The sequence below is a fragment of the Perca flavescens genome, chromosome 21 (genome assembly GCF_004354835.1).
Source record: "Perca flavescens isolate YP-PL-M2 chromosome 21, PFLA_1.0, whole genome shotgun sequence".
NCBI classification, from domain to species: Eukaryota; Metazoa; Chordata; class Actinopteri; order Perciformes; family Percidae; genus Perca; species Perca flavescens.
The window spans coordinates 8,323,628-8,351,308 of record NC_041351.1 but is presented as its reverse complement, the minus strand read 5'-3'; the positions used below and the strand labels follow the sequence as shown (position 1 = coordinate 8,351,308).

At 40.8% G+C, this 27,681-nt stretch overlaps 1 protein-coding gene across 2 annotated transcripts; it reads left to right on the top strand.

The window, feature by feature from the left end:
• The first annotated feature begins 3 nt into the window (after nt 1-3).
• cdc42ep4b (CDC42 effector protein (Rho GTPase binding) 4b) lies at nt 4-25,690 on the top strand. Of its 2 annotated transcripts, none has more exons than XM_028568730.1 (2): nt 4-143; nt 21,670-25,690. In XM_028568730.1, the coding sequence occupies exon 2, from the start codon at nt 21,859-21,861 to the stop codon at nt 22,864-22,866; it is 1,008 nt and encodes a 335-aa protein (XP_028424531.1). In that variant the 5' UTR covers nt 4-143; nt 21,670-21,858; the 3' UTR covers nt 22,867-25,690. The 2 variants fall into 2 exon arrangements, with proteins under 2 accessions (XP_028424531.1, XP_028424530.1); XM_028568729.1 differs by lacking the exon at nt 4-143 and adding an exon at nt 244-709.
• The last annotated feature ends 1,991 nt before the right edge of the window (nt 25,691-27,681 follow it).

Here is a 27,681-nt window from a genome sequence, read left to right as displayed (position 1 = left end):
GTCATGCCATAGGAGTCTCGGCTGGCTGGTTGCCTGGCAACTGCAACAGGAGCTAGGATAACATGTTAATATGCAACATGGCATGTGAGCTTTCAGGTGCTGGTAGGCAGATTTTGCATTTTGTGTCATTTGGACAGAGCCAGGTGAGCGGTTTCCCTATTTATAATCTTTAAGCTAAGCTAAGCTAGCTACAGAAGTGGTATCGAGCTTGTTATCTAGCTTAGCTTACTAGTTAGGCTACTAATCGGCAAGAAAGTGAAAATGCGCATTTTGCAAAAAGTCTAACTATTCCTTTAAATGTCCTGCGGAACAGTTTGAAGATCCTATTTCATCGCAATTAGTCCTGGACTGCTGGCTTGGCAGCCCCACCAAGTTGAAGTTCCGCCTATTGTTATGTGTTGTGGATAAATGGGCCTCTGTCCCTTTAAACCGCAGCAGGAGGTGGTGCTCTCTCCGGCACATGAGAGGAGGGAGCGGGCAGGGGGGCGGGCCGCTTTGTGCGCCACACACATGCAAACTAAACGGACATTCGAGCCCCAACAAGGGAACTGTCCTGTCGCAACTCTCCTGCTTCTCCTGCCTAGGAAACTAAACTGACTTTGCGGTGACAAAAGGAAGCTTCTCTTCCAGCTTTGCTGCTTTCCTGTGTTTACGGAAAGCCCAGTGGAATATAACCTAAACTTCGCCATTACTCGGACCGTAAAGAAAGGTAACCTTTCTTCTTGTTATTGTTTAAGGGTTGAGTGACCTAGCTATGTTCTATTACACTTATATCGGCTAGTTATACAAATGACGACTTTTAGTAATCATTCGGCTGTAGTCAATGTGTCTTAATATTATATTCAGGTTATTCTGCGGGGGTAAATTACGGTAGTAGATTTAAGTAAAGCCAACAGTGTGAAATCTGCATCTCATTTGAATGTCAAACCTGCCCTTTGGTCAATCAGCGCCTTGCAGTCCCATATAGCCTGTCCCATCGAGCCTGGCTGTCCCATATGGAGTGACAACAATGAGCCCTCTGGCGTCCTCTGTGTCCTCCATCCGCCTGTTAAAGACTGGAAAGTAAAAAGCAAACCATAACATTATGAAAGTCGCCACTTGAGTTTATTTTCTTGGGTCAAAAAGTGCTCTACAATATACTTGTTTGTTTCAGAATACGCAGGTATTCGTGGCTTGCTTCATCTGGATCTGCATCTTTTTAATCAGTCACTGGAGAAACGTTGCTACTTTTAGGGAAAATAGTTTTTAACCGTGCATTCAGTTTAGCTCCTCAAACTTTTTTATATCATGGGATCTCCTAATATAAGCGTTAGATTTGACACAGAGGTACTCATTTAGCAAGAAATCCTGCTTTTGTATAACTGCTTAGGAGTTTTTATTCCTCCTATTTCTACTATTACTAGAAAACTATTACCCATTTGGGATCCCCATTTGGACCCAAGGGTCCACAGACCTATGGACACACAAATTGCAATACTAATAGAATCACTAACAACTTCATTATTGAATTTGTAGATGCCTAATAGTGGGAACTAGGTTGCTGAGTCTGAAAGGGTCCCAAATAACTATTTCCAGCTACGGGATGTGGCTTGAATTAGAGTTGGCAGATGGACTTAAAACATCAGTATTCTTCACTGAGAGTTACGTAACATTATACTATATAATACTGTGCTACTCTCTGGGAATCTACTAAGAGCTCAACAAACTGCCCAGCTACTTTCACCTCATCCCTCACTCCCAAATTTGTCCACTTTCCTGCATCATTAGTGAGATGTTCCTGTTTGTGTTTACAGACCTGGCACTTGCCTCTCATGGTCATCAAGCCCAATGAACTGGGTAATTTACTCTAGAATTGCCACCGTGGCTGTATACCTGCCCAGCCTCGTTAATCATTCTCTGATCAAGCCGTATAGTGTGCGCTCGACTTTAACTACACTGAGCGTAAAGTCTGTAGATCCGTTTTATAACTTTCACTTTAATTATTCCTTGCTCATCGTCAGTAATCAACCCTTCGTTCTTGTTAAACCGCCAGTCTGGACAAAAGCAGGAGAACATATCGACTAATGGGCTTTGCTTTGGTGCGACTGTTGCCCTCTGACCCCCTTCTACGCTCACGTACACAAACGCACAACCACACCCTAACAGCCCTGAGGTCCGTCCGTATTTGTCACTTTGCTTGATGAATCATTTACCCAACACTGTACTGGTAGCTCTGTGATAAAAGAGAAATGAGGAAACTGGAGAGATTTAGGCCAAGGTCAGACTGCCTCACGCCAGCAGCACCACTTTTCCAAGTGTCCTCTTGCTTTTCTGTGTCTTTTCCAGTGACTAAAGTGTTGCATTATCACACACACACTCCAGGCCTTTCAGCTCCTTGTATGACTTCTCCACAGCTGCCAGGCAGATATCTCTCCATCAAGATCTATTGTGTGTGCTGCAGAGTCAGAGGGGAGGGGAGTGTGTGTGTGTGTGTGTGTCATCTCAGACTGACTGTGCTTTCCCTGCAATGGAGGCTATTTCAGTTAGCTCTGGAGGATACTGCTGCTGCGTAGTGAGGAAACTGGCTACCTGCCCGACTCTGACTGTGCTGAGGTTATTACAGTTTTATACTTGAAAAGAGGGAGTGCAGGAGTGGGGGTTGGGTAGAGGCAGTTAGACTCGTTTGCACTCCAGAAAACACTAACTTCAGGCAGTTTCACAAGCAGTTTGTTAAAGTGGAGGGCAACTAATTTCCTTGTAAATCAACACTAGTTTTATTTGTCTGGATTCAATATTATGTGGAGGTTTAATGTATGGAGTATAAATGTTTTGCTTTTCTTTATATGAGAAAAGAATTGAGTTAAATGGAGTCAGATGTTATAACCTACAGTATATTGCATGTTCTTGTTGCTTCCCATGCCTCAGGAAATGGCTATGTAAATTGGTTGCGGCCTCGGTAATCCACCCGCCTTTATCTCATGCTCCATAGGAGGCCCACAGAGAATGATGGGAGAACGTCTTGACATTTGGTCTTCTGCATGGCTCCGTTGCAATAACATGGGCTGCGCAAAAGGTCCTATAGTTCGGGAGAAAGAATCATTGTTAGCATTTTTTAATAGTTCGACAGAAGTAATTACTGTTTAAACAACAAAGATTTTGCTGCGAGCAAAAGGTCACATTTAAATTGTCACTATAAATAGATAAACTCTGAGTCCAATTCAAAATGGCAGCTGTAATATGTAGAAAATATCACTTGTTGAAATATGGTTACATTATTGGAAGAGTTTCAGTAGCTCTGAAGCTGTGGAAGCCTCCCAGTTTCTGGAGAAGTATTAATCACTTCAGAGGTGATGGATGTGTAATTTTTTTTCAGCTGTTGATACTGGAAAGCACCGAGGCTTGTGTTGAACTCCCCGAGGGGGGTTGTTTTGTCTCAGACAATTACAGGATTCACCCTGCCTGCAAAGAAAGCAGCGAGCTCTTTGAACTTTGAAGAGAAATCATGCTGAGAGTTAATCTTTGAAAAAGACTTTATATGGGAGCAGAATCCAATGTAATGCAAAGTCTTCAGGCGCTTCGCAGAATATAATTGACTTTGAACTTTGATCAAGAAAAACACATTAACCAGATCATTCTCGTAAGACAGATGTTCCCTGTGAGGAGAAAAAAAAAGAAGCTTTTTAGTCATAATTTAGTTCTGTGGTTTACAACCTTTTGTGGCTTGTGGTCAAACCCTTTGTTTCCAGTTGTAAAGATTTATGACCAGGTTAACCAAAGAGTGACTTCTTTTTCTGTTTCATTTGAAAACATTTTAGAGGTGAAATTATCCAGTAATTCAGCAAATGTTTTTTTTTAAGGAAAACCTAAAAAACCAACAAATATAAACTGGTCCAGCAGAAATATTTGTTTGCTGTTAAGTTGTCCCGTCCTGTTAATCCGCTTCCGACCCCACACATTTGTCTTGCGACTCCCTGATTTAGTCTACCAAAGCCTTAAGTAGATTGTTGTTCTCTAGAAAGTCTGGTTCTTTTTTATGTTTTACAAGAGTGTAGATGTATTTCAAATGATATTTTGAAATTATTATGGAACTACACAATTTGTATGTTAAATAATGAAAGAGGTCAAAACCGTGCTTCAGGGGTTTTGTGCCACACACCCTGAAAATCCATCAACATTCAATATTCGGCACAAGGCTATACCCATAGATATAGAACAATTATGTTGTTGTTCTATATCTATGGCTATACCCCTGTTACTCAGAGAGAAACCGTAGCTGATTCTGGCACAGTGACACCACATGCCCTTTACCATCCCATTTAACAACAATATATCACGGCTGTTCCCAAGAAAAGGGGCCACTTTCTCTTTTTCTTTTGCGCAACAACCATGCATCAGTCACTCAATTGCTCAGATCTTTGCCTGTTTTGGTTACTGTCAGTGTTAACAAACCATTGTAAAGGAAAATAACCAGTTCAACAAGAATTATTTCCTGTGTGGCGTACACTCCACATGAAAGTCATCTCACTCCCTTCTATAACATAATTCAAATTTTTTCTTCATGTTTATAGCACATCATCATCACTCACCTGTAGCACTGAAATTTACTGCAGCACCTGTCATTGTTTGAATGTCTTTGAACTGCATTGTTTAAAGCGCAAAACCAGTTTGGTTAATTATCATGTCTGAGATAGTGAAGCTAACTGGCCAGCCTGGTGGGTTGTTCCCACATTGCGAAAGTTTCCTCTGTGGTTTTTGTTTTATGTGAACACCACAGAACAACAGCATCATCAGCTGGCACACCTGTCCAACTCCCATCCTCAGGAATCCTATCTTATTACAAACATATTTTGGAATATGTGTCATTGCTTTGTTTCAATTTTGACTTGTGCGTGCTAATAACAGTGGCTTTGATTAAAGGAAATTATAACCTGGATGTTATTTATCCATTTGTGCACATTTCTTTATGGGTCCTAATGATGTAGCCTCCTCGCCACCTCCATTGTAGAGATTTTAGGTAACCCAGAGTTTAGGAAGAAAAACTTTGAATGGTTCAGAAGGATCACAAGCCTCCTACAGCTTTTTAAAGGTCCCATGACATGGTGCTCTTTGGATGCTTTTATATAGACCTTAGTGGTCCCCTAATGCTGTATCTGAAGTCTCTTTTATATAGACCTTAGTGGTCCCCTAATACTGTATCTGAAGTCTCTTTTATATAGGCCTTAGTGGTCCCCTAATACTGTATCTGAAGTCTCTTTTATATAGGCCTTAGTGGTCCCCTAATACTGTATCTGAAGTCTCTTTTATATAGACCTTAGTGGTCCCCTAATACTGTATCTGAAGTCTCTTTTATATAGGCCTTAGTGGTCCCCTAATACTGTATCTGAAGTCTCTTTTATATAGGCCTTAGTGGTCCCCTAATACTGTATCTGAAGTCTCTTTATATAGGCCTTAGTGGTCCCCTAATACTGTATCTGAAGTCTCTTTTATATAGGCCTTAGTGGTCCCCTAATACTGTATCTGAAGTCTCTTTATATAGGCCTTAGTGGTCCCCTAATACTGTATCTGAAGTCTCTTTTATATAGGCCTTAGTGGTCCCCTAATACTGTATCTGAAGTCTCTTTCTTGAAATTCAGCCTTGGTGCAGAATTACAGCCACTAGAGCCAGTCCCACAATGAGCTTTCTTTAGTATGTGCCATTTCTGTGTCTGTAGCTATTGAGGCGGAGAGAGGGTGGCCTTGACCAACTGCCACTTTGCTCGTTTGAAAGCCATGATGTCTCTCTCTCATGGGTGAGCCAAATTCTCTGGGTGGGCAAAGCAGAGAAAGGGGAGGTAAGCTTGCTCCTTATGACCTCATAAGGAGAAGATTCTTTCATTTCTCAAAGGCAGAGCAGGATACCCAGGGCTCGGTTTACACCTATCACATTTCTAGCCACTGGGGGACCATAGGCAGGCTGGGGGAACTCATATTAATATTAAAAAACCTCAAAGTGAAATGTCCATGCCATGGGACCTACTACTTTCTGTGTTTACTTTAGTCATTCCGAGAAAAGTGTTTCTGTTAAATTAAGTTTATTATTTTTTTGGAAAGTTGTAGGAATCTTGAACTCCTTGCCCTGATTGAAGTTGTTATTAACAGAGTAGTTCTTAAAGAGCCCATCTAATACAATGTTATCTTTACCAATAGTCCTAATGGATAAAAAAATATAACCCAGGTTGACAAATAACATCATTTTCCTTTAACATGACATGGTGCTATCTTTTAAAACATTGAAACTGAGCATGAACCTCCATGAGCAGCATAAACTGTCATCTGCCCCATGCCATTCAATTAATTAGAAAAGATTTTGTTGCACATACTGGTTAAAATTGATAATAACCCAGCAGTTGATTATAACGGGTTTATCCGCTGAATTGTGTCTGATAAGAAACTCAGTTGACCTGCCTTTCGTCGTTGTACATTTCTTTTCAAATCCAACATCCAACTGCAGTTACTACTCCATCAGCTCTGTCTTCTGTAGCAGCACTAATGCTTGCTGCTATGAATGCTCAGTTAAACATTAACCACGTATGATTGCATTAAGTTTCCCGCCTCTGCTGACACAGTATTGCTTTTAGCAGCAGGGCCATGCCTGATGCAATATGTTGTCTTGAATGTGACTGGCCGGTCATTTATAGTATATTGAAAACACACATGACTGTGCAACTGGCCATTGTGGTCCAGGCTTTAGCCTGTTTACAGTCCAGCGAGCCCTCATTGTTTTCAGCTCTGTATGGAAACAGAAACAGGTGGTTTCTCTCTCAAGCGTACTGAAAAGACAAAGGATGGCTGTTGGCGTAACTGCGGTCACCTCCGTGCCCACTGGCCGACAAATTCATGCCAGGAAACTAGTTCAGGAAATGGGAAAATTGACGTGAACTATTGTGGGCTGTTTGTTTGTCTGATGATTCCGAGAGAATGGCTGGTTTCCTTATTAATAAAGACTTAAAAACATCTTCCTGCCAGGACATTTTAGGTCAGCGATCCAGTGCTGTGAATGGACTTTGGTAGAAGGTTACAATACCTGGATAGATAAGCGCCAAAGGCCTTTTGTCTCTTTGTATTAAATCATTAGTGAATCACTGTCAATAGTGGGTGTCATTCATAAGGGTCACCTTTCCTTTTATCGGTACGTGCGTGTGGTTTGGGTGTGCCAAAAGGGTTTGGTTCGCGTCTTCCTCTGTACTACTGCTTTGTTTTTTGTTTTCTTTCTCCTCTATTGTACTTTGTGTGACTTGTTGGTTCCTCAGTTACAGAGACATGTTGTCTGCTATTTGAGTATCAACAGGGTGTGTGTGTGTGTGTGTGTGTTGGTTTATTTTTGATTTCAGTTCGAGCGGGGTCCTTTGATGGACTTCAAACTTAGTGTTCAACACACACACACGCACACACACACACAGTTCCTATGCGTGTAAACACAGCCACAGCAGGCCATCTGCATGTGCTTCACTAATGAAAACTGTATGCTTGCAGACACATGTTTCCAGGAAAACCAAGTTGTTGCTTGATTGCCAAATCAAAGTAGCGTGCCAGATGTGCCAGATGTGAAAGCTATCTTTAAGAAAACCAAATAAAAGAAAAAGATGGATTGCGGTAAGATGACACTAACGATACGTCAAAGACTTTCCTGACATTTTCAGGTGGTGATTTCCAATAGCTCTCAGAATTTGGCCCTATTATCATCTGGCCATAGGGCTGATCGATATGGAGAAAATCAGATCTCACGATATTCTTGACCAAATACCTCTATCGCTATTGCGGCGATTTTCTAGGGTTGACAATTGGTGCTCTAACAAAATATCTTCACACTTAGATTTTAATCATCAGTAATGTTGACATAATGTCTAAGTGGGGAAAAGGCAAATAACAGAACAGCTAGAACAGTCTGGTAAGTTCAGAGAAGTACATAACTTTACTGTAATGCAGCCTTTAAAACCAGTAAAAGACAACACTTAGGCTATGTCATATCACGATATTACAATATCCAAAATCTAAGATTATCTAGATATCTAGTCTTATGTCACGATATCGATATAATATCGATATATTGCCCAGTCCTATCTGGCCAACAGATCTACAGGTTTCAAAGCAGCCATGTTATATGATGTTAAGTTGTGGTTAGGGCTGGGCAATATATCGATATTATGATAGGAGACTAGATATCGTCTCAGATTTTGGATATCGTAACATTGTAATATGGCGTAAGGTGTTTTCTGTTTTGAAGGCTGCATTACAGGAAAGTGACGTCCTTACCTGAATGTTCTATTATTTGTCTTTAGCCTCTTAGTCATTAAATACACATTGATGATTGTTTATCACAAATCTCTTTTGTGTGAATATTTTTGTTAAAGCACCAAATGTCAACCCTACAATATCGCCGCAATATCGATATCGGGACAAAAATATGCTCATATCTGATTTTTTTTTTTCCATAACGCCCAGCCCTAGTTGTGGTCATTCACGTGAATTCAATTTCTTACATTCAACATCCTGAAAACAGAGAATGTTTGATATTTTTTCAAACATGTACTTGATTATCAAAATGATTAATTGACTAATTGTGTCATTACTCTTACAGCTTATTTGGCTTTAATGACAATAATTTAGCTGCCATGCACATGTTTAGTCCATATTAGATTATAGCATGCAAACAGATCAAATCTGTCTCAGTGAGCCAAGCTGCTGAAATGTAATCACTCCTTGTGTGCTTAGCTGGACACTCCCAGAGAGAGAGAGAGAGAGAGAGAGATACAGACACACACACACACACACAGAGCAAGTATGGCCTCCTCACACTCAGCACTAACCAAATCACAGTGGATGGAGGTAAATCAAGCAAGGGTGCCTATAGGTTAACAATGTGTACAAGAGCATGAGTACCAGTCTCCGTCCTGTTCTGGGGTTTTTTCAGCCTGTCAACTGCTGTTGTGAATTGCTACTATCAGGTTGAAGTGGCCATGTTTGTGGGCCCGCGTGTTCTCTTTTGTCCGCAAGTGTTTTGTTGTTTGCCATTGGTGTCATTAAAGTTAACACAGTGGGGGTTTATTAACTCATCTTGTCAGTCAGGGCTCGGTGCCTGAGGCCTTTATAACTGGTTTGTGTGTTTGACTTCAGTGGGGGGGCTGCATATAAAAAAAAAAAAAGGCCTGGAGCCGTTAAGAAGTTGACACAGTGCAGAAAACGGTCACTTATCTTCCAGTCACAGTGAGAAGCCTCCTGCTGATTTCACCAAAGTTTTGATGTGTGTGTGTGTGTGTGTGTGTGTGTGTGGGGGGCTGTGTCCTTTGTTGTGTTTGTGTTTTTGTGGAGTCTGAAGATTGTCAAACTGGCATCGGCTTATCTTTTTGGTGATTTGGCATATTTTATTTCCCAATGCTCTGGAGCAAAATAGCAGCCAATATTGCCAGTAAACTATTTGAACTTATTAACTACAGTGCAAGCCAAATGTGACTCCCCATCCCTGCTGTAACAGCGCATTTTGTTTTCCCTCTCTGTCTTTTTAGCACAATCCTCTTTAGAAATTCTGCTTTGTTTTGTCGTCCAGCAGCTATTGGGCGGTTAATTCAACCACTTGGCCAAGGTCCTGTACTCTGGTACCAGGCGTGAATGCTGTCTGTCTGTTTGTCAGAGACTGATGGGGTGGATTTTAGGGATTAATTAGACATGTACTTTCACATGCACACACTCACACACACAGTACGTACAATCCCTCCACTGTAGGAATAATGAGGTTTTGGGTACATTTCATTCGGGACACGGAGAAAGAACGTCTGTCACTGTGCTGGCATGACTGAGTGAATGCAATAGTGACACCCTCCACCACCCCTTTGAGAGTGTGTTTCTCTTCAATGCCTCCATCTGTGCCTTTCCTTTTTTTTTTTTTTTTTTTTTTTTTTATCCCTGCAGTATTGTTGCTTCACATGGGTAAGGTTGTGGCCCTCCACAGTTTTACTCAGGATATTATGTGGAGAGGAGGGGCATTTTTTCCCTGAACAAACTCTCAAGAGATTTTGTTTCAGGCAATGGCTTATTATATAATCAAGAAACATTTTCATATCTATCAGTTTGGTTTTTAGCCAAGGTTCTTCTTCTTTTTCCTCTCTGGCTGGAGCACAGCATGGCAGCCCACCCGGTATCTGACCAAACACTTTGTCCAACTGTGCAGGAGTAACAGCTCGATAAAAGGCCAGCTTGACTGCAAACGGAGAGAAATCATTTGGAAGCCTGTCCGCTTCTGAATATGAGGACTTGAAAAGATTAAAAAAGATCACTCGCCCTAGTCACGTGATCAGTGGGTTACCGAGTGTGCCGGGGTCATAACAGGAGCTTGTGTTAAAGGAACACGGCGACTTATTGGGAATTTGTCACCATAACCCCCAGAGTTAGATACATACCCTTCTCCTCTCCGTGCGTGCTGTAATGCTGTCTGACAGCTCCAGCAGCATCAGGCCAGCACAGAACATGCAGGTGACGGGTTCCAGTAATCCTACTGCTCCGAATAAGTGACAAAATAACGCCAACATGTTCCTATTTACATGTTGTGATTTATAGAGTCACAGCGTGTACAAAAAACCATGTAACATGAGACACAGCCGTCTTCTAACTGTAAACAAACCGGGAACTATATTCTCAGGCGGAAGAATATAGTACTTGGGCGGAGTGATATTCTCACAGCAAGCCTGTCTGAGAATATAGTTTCCAGTTTGTTTACGGTTAGAAGACGGCTGTGTCTCATGTTACGTTTTTTTTTGTACACGCTGTGACTATACAAATCACAACATGTAAATAGGAACATGTTGGCGTTATTTTGTCACTTTTGTCACAATTCGGAGCAGTAGGCTAGTTGGAACCAGTTACCTGCAGGATCTGTCCTGGGCTAAGCTAATGCTGGAACCGTCAGACAGCGTTACAGCACGCACGGAGATGAGAAGGGTATGTATCGACTTGTCTTACTCTGGGGGTTACGGTGAATAAGCTAAATTCCCAATAAGTCGGCGTGTTCCTTTAACACACCATAAGCGATAGAAGATGGATTTAGGAGTCAGACAACATAGGGCTGGCTGGTGGGGCAGCGGGAGGTCGGTTTGTTTGTGTTCTTTTGGGTGGACGGAGGTGTAGAGTTTGCTGTCCTGAGCTCCTGTCACACAGAGCAGAGGACCGGCTCAGGCATGCTGGTTTTATTTGCTCATGTCAAACACGCTTCCCTTAATCCTCCCGTGGTTTTGTTTCTGCCGGTGCAGCATTGGGGCCCTGGAGGCTGACGCGCTACAGTTTACAAACACACAGAGGGCATTTTAGGCCTGGTACTTGGGCAACTGTCCGGCTGATGTAGGTACATTTTCCCTGGCCAGCTGTTTGAACTTGTCTCCCAGAGCTTTTTTTTTACACGAACAAGATCAGTGCTCACTATCTTGCAAAAAAAGTCTTTTTTCTCTTCTGCAAAAAAAAACATCACAACAAAAAACTGGGTGATCAGAAAACTTCTGACCTCAAGTCCAACATGTTTCTGAGGCCCGTTTCAGAAAGCAGGTTTAGTGAAAACTCTGAGTTTGTTAACCCTGAGATGAGGGAAACTCTGGGTTTTCTGTTTCAGAAAGGGAGGTTAATCAAACCTGAGAGAGAGGGGCAACTCCAGCCCGTTTCAGAAAGAGAGGTAACTTAACCTCAGAGCCAGTTACTATGGTAACTGAGTCTGTGAACCTCACCTGGTCGGGAGCAGGTTCTCTTCAATAAACCTAGAGTCTCCTCCCTCTGACACAGCGTGCTTTCATTTCCTCATTCATTCATTCAGTCTGTATCAGGAGCATTTTAGTGCAGTTTATCTGCATGAATAAAAAAACACGGTTGGTTTATTAACTGTGTTAGGCAGACTATAAAACTTTTTTTTTTTTTCTCAAAACATGGCATTTTCTTTTAGACGATTCCGTTGATGAAGAAGCTGTATTACTGCGGGGAGTTAAACATACGTCGGGAGATGATATTGAGGCCCCGACTATAGATGCATTTTCATTTCCAGATACTAGCCTACCTGTTTGAGCGGTATCGTTTTTCTTCCCAGTCTATCAGTTATGTAGCCTACATAACCTAATCCGTCCTCATATCAATAACGTCACCCATCGTATACATGCTCTTACATCCCAGCGTATTATTTGTGTCGCATTATGTTTTTTTTCCAAACGGCAGTGTTCTTTACAACATTGGTGATGCAGAGCATATAAGTAAAGCCACTGTATAGCAAAGCGCCGTCAGAAGAGTGTGACTCTGAAACGTGTTTTAAATGTTTTTGTAGTGTTCCCTAGACACAAACCAGTAAGAAACATTAAAAAGGAGTTCCACAGTATTGCAGGTGAATGATGTAAACCTTTGAAATAAAAGATTATGAATTATAATTATGTTAATGATGGTGCTGCAGCCTCAGAATGGGATTAGTAGGCCTAGGACTTTTTCGCCCGCAGGATTTCACCTAAATGAAATAGATTATAGGTTCAATATAATTTCACCTGTAATATTATACTTATGATTAAATCTGATATTAATACACTATATTGGAACTTACGCATTTACTCTAGCAGAAATTTTCTCCCACGCAAATTATCTCTTTTGCAGCAGTTGCTTTTTTAACCAGTCCCTCCAGAAAAACGCGATCATGCAATCGCATAATTCAATGCATAATCATCCAAAGTCTGCATATTTATGCGGGGGCCGCATTTTTTCAAATACGCCGCATAAATTGCCGATTTCCACGCAAAATATGCGGGGCTTGCATGATTTCATAATCCCCGCATTTTCGTTGCAAAAAAGTCACATATAGCAGAAAGTTGAAAAATGTTACCTTTACTTCACACAAGAGCAGCCATTTTCCCCTGTTGCCATGGGAACGTTATGAAGTGATGTAATTACACGACGTGAACATCATCGAAAAGCAGGGTGTTGGGGGAATCGCCAACCGCAATTTTTGCAAGTTCCCGCAATTTCATCGCGTAAAATTGCATAAATATCCCGCATATTCCATCGCATTTTTTAAGAAAATGTGCCGCATAAACAAGGATTTTTGCCCGTAACAATCACAAAAGGAACATCTGGAAGGACTGTTTAACAAAATACATGTTCAAACTCGCTGTATGTGCGCATGAGTATTTCTGCCGTCCAGTTTGTTTGTGATTGTTACCATGGTGAATCGTAGTATCATGGCTCCATTCATGCTGCTTTTTTATAATGGTGGTGCACGCGCTTAACTCTGAGTCAACCTACTTGATTGAACCAACTCGAATCAGCTGTTCTGGAACCAAAAACTCAGTTTCCCATCTCAGGGTAAATCAACTCAGACTTCAGGGTTAGACTCAGTTTGTTAAACCTTCTTCCTGAAACGGGCCCCAGGTTTCTTTAAAGCTACATTGTACTCCCATCTAGCGTTGAGATCATATATCGCAATCGGCTCTCTCGCACCACGCAGTATTGCAAATATGGTAGCCTTCACACTTCAAAAAGAGAAGGTGTACAAAAGGTAGTCTATCAGCTGTCATTGTTGGAGTTCATGCGTTCTCTTAATACATCCATGAGTTCATGTCGGAGAGTGGCGCGGACACCACGATCTGCCACGCGCGCCACCCAACGGAAAGGAGAGAGAAAGAAAAGAAAACTGCAGTGGTCCGGAAGATAATTAACTTGTTGGGATTTGGTGTGTGCCTCCAAAGCAGCTCCAATGTTCACTCTTTTTCCGTTCTCTTGCTCTTTTCAATATCAGTTTTCTTTTTCTGGGCGAAGAAGAAGACTCCTATTCCTAAAATTTGGATTTTGAATACGTGTGGTCCTCGTCAGTTTCCTTCTTCAAACTTGCCGGGGCCGGGAAGCGACAATACTCATTAGCAGCAGCTGTGAGTTGAAAACGCGAAAGGCAGAGCAGTATGTCCTGTATGTCCCTTACCGGCTAACGTATTTCATGATGGCGCATCATTATGGAGCGTCTACCCCAGTTCATGCAAGCGCAAATGTAAAATTCCAAGCTAATAGGAATACTTGAAGTTGATGGTGGTGGTCAATATTCATGAAAAAGGACAAGTTTGTGAAGGGCTATACAGATTCTGATAATGAACAACTACAAACGTTACACACTGGGTGTGTAGTTTCTGCTGCCCCCATGAGGAATTCTAAGTAATGACAACAAAACTGTCGGTGCATCCACATGATATAAACCTACCGTGACCGTGCAACGCGAAAGTCTAACTTTACTTTTAATGATATTAAACAAAGAGAAATGAAAAATCTTAACTCAAGACATGTCTCGAGCTTTCAATCACAACTTGCATCTTCCTCAGCGGTATTTAATAAAGCATTATATAAATAATTGATACATGATGAGGACTGTGAGTTGTGGATAGGTTCTGGAAAAAGCTAGTAAGTGGACTTACAAGGTCAGTTTTTTTTATGTGAATTTCTAATTTTATGGTTTCTTTCTCCTCTTTAACTGCTAAAGAACAAGTAATGCAAACACTAAAAGTACTCAACATGCACTATTTTTTATTATCTTAAATTATGAATTAACTAGCTACACAAAACAGGTCACATTGACTCTTATGGGACATTAGAACCAAATGGACATTTAAAAGTATTTAGTTTTTCCAGCTAGCCTATGTGTTTAGAGTATTTTTCAACTGAATTTGTCTCCGGTCAGGTCAGTACAGGAGGAGGAACAACCTTTACTGTTAATGGCTCCTGTTTCTTCTCAGAAATTCCATACTGTGGGAGTGTTGAATTACAGTAAGTAAGTACAGAGCACTCCAGGTGTGTTTAACATGCGTTGGATCCATTTACTGTGGTATCATACTTCTTATAGATAGAGTTACACCTGTGTGAAATGGGCTGTGAAATGGTGGTATGTCCTTGCACCCTCTCTTTCTTAACATTCACATTCTTTTGTCTGTGTCTGTTCAAGATATTTCTGCCATTTATCATACAGGGTTAGCCTTAGAGCTGTGTGACTAGATATGAAGTTAAACAGGAAGAACGGGTTCCTTCTGTTGCAGGCAGTAATAAGGTAGTACGGAAGAACAAAGATTATTTGTTGATAATCGCATCAGATGTTACTGCATTAGTCACAAGTTTTTAGAGCTTCTGATTCACTTTTGATGTACGTTATAATTCGAAGCAAGGCTGAGTTTGTATGCTACATAAAGAGTGTATTTCTTCATCTATTTGTGCGGTGAGTTAAGGAGTAGATGTTGGACTGGAGGAAACTTTGAGGCGCCTGGAAAAACACAGCGAAGTGAAATGGAGGCTTTGCTAATAAGCTCAAACCAAGGCTACAGCAACATGATGTAAGGTGGAATCCGATTCATACATAGTTGATGAGGTCTCCTAATTCCTTCAGGTTTAGCACATTTGTAGCATTTTTGCTAGTTAGTTTTTTATTTATTATACTTATATGTAACAATTTTTTTCTTAGACACTGGCAATGGGACTTATAGAATAACTGTAAATAAGATAGAAATAAATGTATAGATATTATTATGATATATATATATATATATATATATATATATATATATATATATATATATATATATATATATATATAAATAACATCTTTACCAAATGTATAATCCATTGTGTACGTACCACTAATGCTACTGATGGACAGGCTGTGTTCTTGTTGTCATTTCACTGACACTGTCAGCCTCCTCTCCCCCCGTGGGAATCCAATGTTTGGGCTGGAGGTTATAGACCTCACAAAGTAGCTGCAAACGAAGTTCGCCGACCTTCTTTTTCAGAGTTAAAAACGTTCCATTCTTATGCAGCTCCATTGATTAATTGATTAGCAATGTCATAGATAGTGTTGGCTGTCTCGTATATTCATTTGCATATCAATGTTGCTGACAATAGGACTGAACAATGGAGCAGATTCAAGGTCCAAGCAGAGGTTTTCTTACTGCTCAGATACGGCCTATATGCAGGAAATGGAGAACTGAGGACTTAAAGCTAGACTATGCAAAAGGTTTTTTTTGTAGAAATACAGTTATTGTATTTTTTTTTTTCGTATTGGTAACATTTTTGGGTAACCCTATACATAGGCTCACCATTTTTTAATATATGCTTTCCCAGTAGGAAAAGCACATCTTAATTAAATTCCCCTTTTTACATTCAATACATATCAAAGTAAACTGCCAGACAATAGTTGGGGTCCCATAACTGTTGTGTAATCATCTTTTACATGTCTCCTTGTAGGCCTAATTCGCACATGGAGGCTTCCACCTTGTGAATAAATGATTGACTCTCTTTTATAACGCAGTCAGAAATAAAACCAGAAACTATTGCAGTCAGTGTGTCTGTTGCTTTAACTTGACAGTAGTCGAGCTGTGATTGGATAAGCAGCCAAAGCCTCTTTTCCCTGTTCATCGGGTGGAAGGAGAGAAAGTGGCATGGGATAGCTGAGGACTGTATGGCGCCTGCGATCCACGGGATTACAAGAATGAGACTGAACGCTGATGAGCATGGTGGTTGTTATGATGTCATTCTGCACGCATCTGAGTCTGCCAGCGACATAAGATTCCCTTAATCATTCATGGCCCTGTCACCACTTGTCTCAGTTTGAGCTGGGGAGTCATGTGGCACTTTGAGCGCTCGGTTTCATAACGGCTTCGTCACTGACTGGCACAGTTGCTGAGGCAATAATTCTCAACTAATACAAACAAGATAATACTCATTACATCCTTAGGCATATTTAGTGCTCTAACACTAGCATGTTCAGCTGCATGTGTGTGTTTTTGTGTGGATATTAGTTGCTATGTCCTAGTTATATAGACCTAGTAATAACTTTGTCTGTTTTGCTCCATAAGCCTGTAAAAAGAGAGCTGAAATGGAATTTTGCCCCAAGCTGAACTGAGACCATTCGTGGTATGAGCCACACAGGCCAGACTGGAATCCCTGGTCACCAAGTTGACTCTGTTTTCTCTGTCTAGGCACTGAAGCGAAATAACTTTTTTACTTTCATTTATTTTTGAACAAGTCATATATTATTCTCTCTGTTCACAAAATCAAAAAGACTTCAGCAGCAAATAATTGAGAACATTAATTCCAACTTATCCACTTCACCACCCTCAAACAATTACTAAGTAGAGGATACATTAAAGTAAAATAGTGGAATAGTCCACTCAGTCCTTGCTATGCAAAGGTCTAAAAGGAGGGGCTAAAATAGTAGTAATAATGTCATGAAGGGGAAAAGGTCCAAGAGGTCGAGATAATAGATTGTCACATGAAGATTGGAAACCATGCAAACAAAAATCATATTCCCCTCTGCCTGAAAGTTGTCTCTACAATTGAGTAAATTGTCCTAATATGAAAGAAAAATAGCCAAAAAAATGGTATTTCTTTCTAGTGGTAAGAGTTGTGATAACTAGGCTCAACTATCAATGAATAGTCTAAACATTGGAGGAGATTTTCCTTCCAAGATAACATAAAAGATGTATTTTGCATAGTGTGCAATATGATTAGTATTTAGCATTTTGTATTATCTAGACTCTAGATAATACAAAATTCTAAATACTAATCATATTGCAAATTGGACTAAAGTAAAATGCCTAACATTGACTTGGAGGAAGTACTCATTGACTTTCCAAAACAACAGAAAAACGATGCATATAAATGTTTGCTCTCTATTTGAAAGAACAGTTAAAGTTATATGCAGAACATTAAAGCACTTTTTTTAGACTTTTAAAATGGTCTCTGGACAGTTATTTTGAAACAGTAGATTGCACATGACTGCCATTCTTCATGATTTATCTTTTAAAAAGTACTGTGACTAGAACTGAATATGACAGGACTGCCTGCAGGCAGTAATTCATCTTTTGTCATGCCCACAATAATGCGGACCTGATGATCCTGGGGGGTTTAAACTTTTCCTCATCAAACACCAAGGGGCCCCAATAGACATTAAATGGGCCATTTCCTAGAATGAATTAAGGTGTGGGGTTTGCACCTTTTTGATATTTGAGCACCCACTGACACATTTTATGCTGAGTTTGAATGTCTTGGAGCAACAAGGCACATCAAAGGCATTCTCCTTCAAGCTGTAGCACTGTGGTGATTGTCTTATTGCCCTGCATGTGGCCACCAGGAAGGGTTAATCCATCCATATGAATGAGCTGATCGCTCCATGTAGGGAACAAAATCTCTCTTGCTGTCTCCGGCAGGCTAAGAGACAGGAAGCTTGCTTGGTAGTCAGTGCTCTGCTGTTGTTGCCATAGAGAAATACAAAAGTATGGGCAGCGGGGAGGAACATATTAGTTGATGAGTTGTCTTGAGTGGTCAGTCACACATTCAGCAGCCTTTTGTGCAGCAGATACTAATTGGCTACCGCACAAGGCATGCGTATTAACGGGTTTAGCTAATAATAGATAATACTGCATTATTCTAACCACTAAGAGTTTGCTCAGAAGGACTTAGTGGGCATTTGTTTGCTCTACACTATAAGCAAATAAAAATTGGAATCCAGTTGCTGTTTAAATAGCTTTGGTAACAGTAAGCCAATTCCAGTTGTCACATATTTAAGATGTGAACTTGAACTCAAATGTCTTTTACAATAGAATGAAAATAAGCTTTTCGAGTACTATTGTTAATGCATTTGCTCTTTGTTAGGTACGGTGGCCGACAGGGGCAAACGCCCTGCAACTTCAGAAAACACATGCAAACAGACAAAACACAAGCAAATTAAGAAAACAACTACATTAATTTGACAACACGTGCAGCATTCAGCAAACGCGCTGCATATACACACAACACAACCAAATATACAAACGCGCTGCAATTAAAAAACGATGCAAAAAGAAAAGCAACTTCATTAATTTGACAACACATGCGCAGCATTCAGCAAACGCGATGCAAATACACACAACACAACCAAATACATAAACGCGATGCGAATAAAAAAACGATGCAAAAAGAAAAGCACACAAACCCCGAAAACAAATGCAAAAGAAAAACGCTACATCCAGATTCCACAACGGAAGTTCTCCAGGCCTCTAGAGGGAGCAGCTAAGTGGAACAGCTGGATTTTCGACCCCTTTTCTGCCTTTTTATTAGAGTCGGGTATGGCTGCATATTTAAAAGACAACTCCTGTCTCATGCCCTTATTAATGACATAATATAATATATTAGTAATATACAGTCTCTGCTCCCGTCTCACCCGGGAGGCTGGTGCCGTGCTCGAGCTTCGACTTTTCAAAATAAAAGCTCGCGTTTGGTCGGCTCGTCTTCCTTTGGTGTTTTGGATGTTTTTGAACTAAACATTACGGCAATCATGCTAATGAATACAATAACTTTTTCAGGGATCTATTACAGTACTTACAACACAATGGAGCAAGCAAAGCAGTTTTGTCTTTATGTCTTTATTTTGACTCTAATAAAAAGGCAGAAAAGGGGTCGAAAATCCAGCTGTTCCACTTAGCTGCTCCCTCTAGAGGCCTGGAGAACTTCCGTTGTGGAATCTGGATGCAGCGTTTTTCTTTTGCATTTGTTTTCGGGGTTTGTGTGCTTTTCTTTTTGCATCGTTTTTTTATTTGCATCGCGTTTATGTATTTGGTTGTGTTGTGTGTATTTGCATCGCGTTTGCTGAATGCTGCGCATGTGTTGTCAAATTTAATGAAGTTGTTTTTCTTTTTGCATCGCTTCTTTTTTTGGGGTTTGCTTTTCTTTTTGCATCGTTTTTTAATTGCAGCGCGTTTGTATATTTGGTTGTGTTGTATGTATATGTAGCGCGTTTGCTGAATGCTGCACATGTGTTGTCAAATTAATGTAGTTGTTTTCTTAATTTGCTTGTGTTTTGTCTATTTGCATGTGTTTTCTGAAGTTGCAGGGCGTTTGCCCCTGTCGGCCACCGTAGTTAGGCCTTCTCTGTGCCTGATCTTCTTTGTTGTGGGACAGTGCATCTCTGCCATTAACAGCACCAGAACAACAGAAGAAATCTTGAATGAAGTTGTTGAATATAGAGGATAAAACCTTTGGCAGTGGATAGAGTTCAGTTCTCTTTGGGAATGATCTCTCTTTTCAAAGAGGGCAAGAGCAAACAAAAAAAAACAACAGCGCTAGCTTTTATCATCTCTCAAACCCCCCTCTGTTCTCTCCAATGTTACAGTTGCCTTTCCAATTGAATGGGTTCTTGTCAGAGATGCAAATGTTTTCATGGGTGACGTTCCTTTGGAATATTGTTGAGTGAAGCCCCCATTCATTCACTGTGGGGATACGCGTACAGGCCTAGAGCGTGGGCTTGAACTCCAGTTTGAAAACACTGATAATGATGGGATTGCTGTCTGGCTAAAACAATTGAAACCCTTGTTAATGTCAGTAACACATGGAGCTAGTGGACTGTAGCTAGCACAAAAGTGGGCGTTTAAACCTCTTCACCACTCTATTCTGTTTTAAGATCATGTTTCAAGGCTTGAGTCACTGGTGACTTGAGGATAGTTTGGTCTATGAAATGAGCCATCTGCTTATTGAGTCAAAGATAATCCGTGCAAACACACGATCAAGTGGGTTGCGTTAAATCAAGAGCACCATGCTTTCCTTACATAAAAAATAAACGTTAATCTGTGACTTGGCCATCACAAAGTCAAGTGTATATAAAATGAATGAAGCAGGTGCTTAAAAGAGACAAAGGCTAAAACTGGGAGAAAAACACAGAGCTAGCGTAGTGATGGAAACATTTTATTTCTTGGTGATAGAGAAGGCCCGATATCATTTTTTGCTTCCCGATACCGATTCCGATACCTGAACTTGTGTATCGCCTGATACCGAGTACCGATCCGATACCAGTGTGTCATATATTTTATTATGTTTTAACAACTGTATTCCACTACCCCTGTATGGATGTGATATTATTTCTATCTTTGTGAAACATGAACAAACACAAACAATTAACGCCACAGAACTTTCTTTTATTGTCCAATTTGACAGTTATATCAGTTATAACGGAAGAAGAACATAAATAATCTACTTTAACGTAGATTTTCTTTAAGGCTTTATTACTTGGTATCGGATCGGTGTATAAACTCCAGTACTTCCCGATACCGATACCAGCGTTTTAGGCAGTATCGGAGCAGATACTGGTATCCGTATCGGAACATCTCTACTTGGTGATGGGAAGGTTAGAACAAAATGTATCAGATCTGGACTTTCTGAGCTCTGCTGTAAGTCGATCCATGCTGAGGAAACTTTTTTTTCATTCCTTTATTCCTGCCAGCTTGAACTGCTCTGGCTCCCAGTGTCCTGTGTCTTGCTGGTTATGTAACAGTCAGGGGCCTTAATGGGAACTAAAGCACAACAAAAAAGCAGACACTTTTTTTTTTTACTCACCATTACATAATACACTTGTACAGACTGCATATACAAGTTTTTGTTAGTTTGGAACCACTCAAGTGATGCTTCATTTTAAAGCTCCGTCCTGATCTGCTTTAAGTATGGAAACTTTTGTTGCCAGAGTGTTATGTGATAGTGGGTGATGAGAAATGAATAGCCTAGACATAGCTCTTTAGAGAAGCAAAGTGGTATGATACATGTTCAGCAGAATAAAAATGCTGTCTGTTATTAATTGCATCTTTCCACATTGCCTGCCAAGGACAAACCTATTGATGTGGTTTTAATGCTCTCCATTCTTCTTCGTAGGCGGATCCAACGGTAAGATGAAACCTGAGCTGGAGGACCAGAATGGCTGCCCACATTAAACACCTGGAATTATACTTTCTTTGACAACATCTCATACAATTGCCAAGTAATTCTGGAAGGAACTCTCCTGAACTCCTACAGAGCCTAGTTTTATTTCTCTCAGTGGATTATAAGTAACAGATTGCCATCATGCCTATCCTCAAGCAGCTGGTGAACAACTCCAACCAGTCGAAGCGGCGGTCTCGGGCTGACTTGACCGCAGAGATGATCAGCGCTCCACTGGGGGACTTCCGCCACACCATGCACGTTGGCAGGGGAGGGGATGCCTTCGGGGACACTTCATTTCTTAGCACTCGATCAGGGGAACCGCCCCGGGAGCCGGAGACAAAGCAGAGCTCCCCGGGCCCCAAACCAGGGCTGTTGTCCCGCACCTTCAGAAGCAGCAAGCGCTCTCAGTCAGTAAACCGGGGGGACAAGTACGACTACAATATGATGGCGCCTTCTGGTGGCTCATCCACCTATGTGAAAAACGCCATATCCCTGCCTTACCTAAACGATGAGGACATTAACAGAGGCAACCAACTGCCGAAGAGCGTGTCCTCGAGCCCGATGAAGAGGCTGTCGGAGATTGAAAGCAAGCCGGTAAATGGAGCGGCAGCGATGGCGACATTGGATGCAGAGTTCGAAGAGCGCAATTTCGGAGAAATTACAGATTTGCCTCCATCCATGCCTAAGGGGGGTGGAATGAAGCACGCAGAGTCTATGATGTCCTTTCACATTGACTTGGGGCCCTCCATGCTCGGGGATATCCTGAGCGTGATGGAAAAGAAGGGCTGGGAGGAGGACGACCTCGGCTACGAAGAGGGCAAGGGTAGCGAGGGCCATGCGTCACCCTCCCTCATTCCCCACATAGATGATGATGTGGAGGAGGAGGTGCAGGCCCCTGCAAGGCCCCCTCGCAGCATGTACCAGCAAAAGCCCACGGTGGATCCCTACACCCCGGAGCTACACACCAGGAACAACCACCATGAGCTGGACAGCTGCTCTGTCTCCAGCGCCGGCTCAGTCACCGAGGAGAAACCTCGGTACCACATCCACGACGGCGACACGGACAGTGCAAAGTACAGTTCACCACGTGGGGAGGAAGACAAAGACTTCACCTTCATGGATGATGACGATGATGAGATTCGAGTGTAGACTATACTGGTATCAACGCCATGAACAGTCGTGAAGGACTCTAATGAAGAAGACCAAGCTGGAAAAGGCAGGGGAAGGATTAGAGGCAGGGCCACATCTGCTTTAAACTTCTTGTAGATCAATCTAATCTCTGCACACTTTGTTCAACATCATAAATGAAACCAATTAAGCCTTATTCACTTTGCTGTAGCAAGGCGATATGAGCTGAGTGCATGCCAGAGTGTTTACAGACTGGCTCACAGACTGGCTTCGTTGATAAATTTGCAACATCAAACTCTGAACTCATTATTATTGGGGAGTTTTCCATTTTTAAATAAGACTGGCTAAAAATCTGCAAGCCCAAGCCACTCGTTTTAAAAAGTAAAGGTTGACTAGAGGGTTTGAGAACTGTACCCTCAGCTGTCAATCACATGAATATCACATTTGGTGTGTGACGTGTGGAGGATATGCAAGATCACAAACCAGAGTTGGATGTGTACTACGGATTCTGAACAAGGAAGAGGGAAAGGACAAGAAGTGAAACTCAGATAGCTTTGTAGCTAGCTTTGTGGGAGTGATCATGGACCTTACTTTGCCAATGACAGTATCTTGGCATAGACACTAAATAGATAAAGTAGTTATCACTTTTGTCCACATCATACTTTAAGGGGTGATTTCTGTTATTTTCTACTTTATTTTGGGAAGTTGGTCTACAGTAGCCTGTTGTATTTAAGTTTGGTAGTTTATCATTTTGCCGCTGTCTCTCTTTGGCATGTTCTTAATTCTTTAAATCCACAGAAAGCTGTGGTATTTATTCATTAGTTTTCATAAGGGATGGATCATACTTAATGTACACTGCTAGGTCTTAAGTTTAGATTTGGGGGCTTTCTGATATGTTGGATTTCTTAAAATAAAAAACGTCTTAATGGTACTACAAAGTGACCCGGCTTCTTACCATTGAAGTTGGCTGCATGGCACTGCTATTCCTGTCATGGTAAGGCTGTATTAGTAACATTGACTTCAGTTTTAAACGGAAATCACCCGCTGCTAGTAGTGAATTTGCACACAAAAAAGTGAATTGTCAAAAAAGAAGGCCTTTTGTATGTGTTCTGTGTCCTGTACTTTTTCAAACAACAGGACATAAGTGGTGATTGTAGCTAATTACGTGTATTTCTATTTTCTCATTCTACATCATTACTGAGGTTGGTATGATTAGTAGGTCAGCAGAGAGGTATAATACGTTTTAAAGGGAGTTAATTAAGTAGAAAAATGCTTATTTCAAAATGAATAGTTATGGCTCTATCCAAAACACATGTCCTCTCTCTAGAATGTGTTCAGGATTGTCTCTAAGGGCAGAGAAAGGATGTAAAAACATGTACAAAGTGTTATTAGAGCACAGCTACTTAATAGATGGGCATCAGGTAAGACTCTGGGCAGTGAGAGTGGCAGGTATTTCCTGAACTGCCCCCACAAGTGATACTATTCACCTCCTCTACACAACCCAAATCACACAGTAGTAACGGATGATTAGATCAACCCATCATCTGGCCTTTCCCTGTCTACTCATTAAATTTGCTGGATTATTGGCCCCCAACCAGCTGGAACTGCTCCAGAAACAGCAGGGTAAGGAACAGACAGGTGTTTCTCTTTCTTGTGTTTTAGTTGGTTTTTACAATGCAAGCTGACTCTGTAGGCTCCTCCAGGTTAGTTTCAGATCTAAATGAGGCAGAAAGAGGTGTACTCTCTTTTCCAGTATGCATGATTAATGTCTGACCTTTTTTTATTGTTATTTTGTGTTAGAAAACTAATTGCCAGGTTTGACAAATGAGAACTTTGAATTTCCTGTTGTGGTGTTGATGCAGGGGTGTCTACATAGAATCAGGATGCTGTGCCATTCTGCCTCGGGTTATTGTAATGTTTTTGGAAACATGTCTACATGAACAGGTTGCAAGAAGTTCTGAAATTGAAAAAGCGATCTGGAGCAAATTGCCAAGTATGTTCTAACCATTTTTATTGGCTAACATTAGCAGGGTGTTTGATTTTGTTTCTATTTTTTTTTTTTTTACTTATGTTTAGATATGCAGTAAGATTTGAGTCAGAGCTCTTTCATATTTTTTGTAAATGGGCCACATTTTAAGATGTCTTTTTCTTCTATTGATCCATTGTAAAACATGTGGTTTGTAGATTGTTTGGGTAGCTGCAGTCCTTCATGTTCATCACCAAGAAATGGACACTTTGAAAAACAAAAACACTCCTTATCTGCAGTTTTTAATCAAGTCATGTAAATATAATTTGTGCCATCTGTAATTACAGTAAACAGTCTTTGTTATTATCAGCAGTGTGACTATGTGGTAGTGGCGTGAGAACCAGAAGAATGTTAGTGGCTTTAACACTAAATAGCACATTGTATTTGCAAGTAAATTGACGTAAATAGAGAATCATGGGAAAGTATACTAAATTACGCTGAAATACTTTCTTGTAATTGTCTTAACCTTCTGGCATTTGTCGTGTTTCTCTGTCGGAAACTCCTAAGTAGGCCAGAATAAACCATTTAAAAGGAATTTGCAAATACCTTTTGCCCGAGGTCTGCTTAAAAGTTTTTCGGTGCCCTGACAGCTGCGGTTTGCCGAGTGGCACTGCGAAAAACAACTGGCTCAAAGTTCTGTTGTTGAATGTTTGTTTTTTTCTATTCAGTGGCTGTAGTGTTATGCCAAGTATGTACTGTTTTCCTTTCCTACTCCTTATTCTGGTTTTACAGTATATTAATATATTTACCTTCCTCACTTTCCTCTCTTTGAAATAACAGCTATATTTTTCAATAAAAGAGAAAGCTGGTAATCTTTAACTATGGCTCAGCTGTTTTTGTTTCATCTCCATAAGTCTTTCACCGCAAGAGGCTGCCTCGTTTTCTAACTCTTCTGCAAGTTTATTAACATTCTGCTTCCAAAACAGGTAGAACGCTCATTGAAATCTGACCCCACACCCACAGTCTCACAAACACTGGCTTGGAGTGGATTATTGTAGATAAATAACCCTGAAATGAAAGATAAAACCTTGTTTAAAAGATTCCACTTTACGGGCCAGCTAATAAGAGCCCTCCAGCCTGACATTGATTTTAACAGGCTTTAGAGCTTGCTCGATAAAACTAAGATGCTTAAAAACACTCCTTGTGTTCCGTGACATGCAGGAATTAAAGCCAACATATTTACATTTTTGCATGATCCAATTCATTTTGTGTCTGTGAGGAAGGGGAGGGAACTTACCTTAAATGTTACGTCGGTGACGAATCGAGAGAACTGTGAACGAACTGTGAAGATGGGTCAATGCATCGCAGCATAAATTCAGTTTCTCCAGTTGATGGCATCTGAAAATGTGATGACATACAGTGTTATCTCCATTATTATCACATTTAATTAACATGTACAGTACAGGCCAAATGTTTGGACACACCTTCTCATTCAACACGTTTCCTTTTTATTTTCATGACTATTTACATTATAGATTCTCACTGAAGGCATCAAAACTATGAATGAACACATATGGAATTATGTACTTAACAAAAAAGTGTGAAATAACTGAAAACATGTCTTATATTTTAGATTCTTCAAAGTAGCCACCCTTTGCTTTTTTATTAATAAGGGAACAAATTCCACTAATTAACCCTGACAAGGCACACCTGTGAAGTGAAAACCATTTCAGGTGACTACCTCATGGAGCTCATTGAGAGAACACCAAGGATTTGCAGAGTTATCAAAAAAGCAAAGGGTGGCTACTTTGAAGAATCTAAAATATAAGACATGTTTTCAGTTATTTCACACTTTTTTGTTAAGTACATAATTCCATATGTGTTCATTCATAGTTTCGATGCCTTCAGTGAGAATCTACAATGTAAATAGTCATGAAAATAAAGAAACACATTGAATGAGAAGGTGTGTCCAAACTTTTGGCCTGTACTGTATGTCTCGTCACTGGGTCACACACACACACACACACACACACACACACACACACACACACACACACACACACACACAAATGTGTATGTGAGAGAAGAGTATTGTGATCTCAGGTAAGCTTAAATAAGAATATTCAGAGTACCAGAGTTTTAACTGTCTAGAAGCAATGGTGGGATGTAACCAAGTACATTTACTTAATAAGTACTCTAGATACTAATTTACTATACTATACTTTACTTTACTGCAGTACGATAGCAGAGGGAAATATAACCCTATGTTTTGCTACACTGCCTGTATGCGACAGCTACAGTTACTTTGCATATTGTTATTTTACATACACTCGTTGGCCGGGAGGAGGCCTCGGGGAAGACCCAGGACTAGGTGAAGGGATTATATCTGCAACCTGGCCTGGGAACGCCTCAGGGTTCCCTCAGTCGGAGCTGGTTAATGTGGCTCGGGAAAGGGAAGTTTGGGGTCCCCAGCTGGAGCTGCTGCCCACCCCACGACCCGACCCCGGATACGCGGACTAAGATGGATGGATGGATGGATGGATGGACATACACTCGTGATCGTCCGATAAAATATGGTGAACGCATTGTTACAGATTAATCTACCCAACAGTATATGACACAAACTGGGGACATTCTCCATCATAATAAATGCTTTTACTGTTAATACTACAATCACATTTAGCAGCAAGAGCATCGGACTGGGGGACTGAGTACCCAGGGCCCTCATGTGAGGAGGGCCCAAAAAGATGCTAGAATAAATAGCTGTAGAAGCGGGGAGGATCCCATAGAAAAATGCCTTTCTACAGGGCCCAGAAGTTCTTAGCAGGTAATAATTCTGTGCTTTTATTTTGGTACAATTTTAAATACAC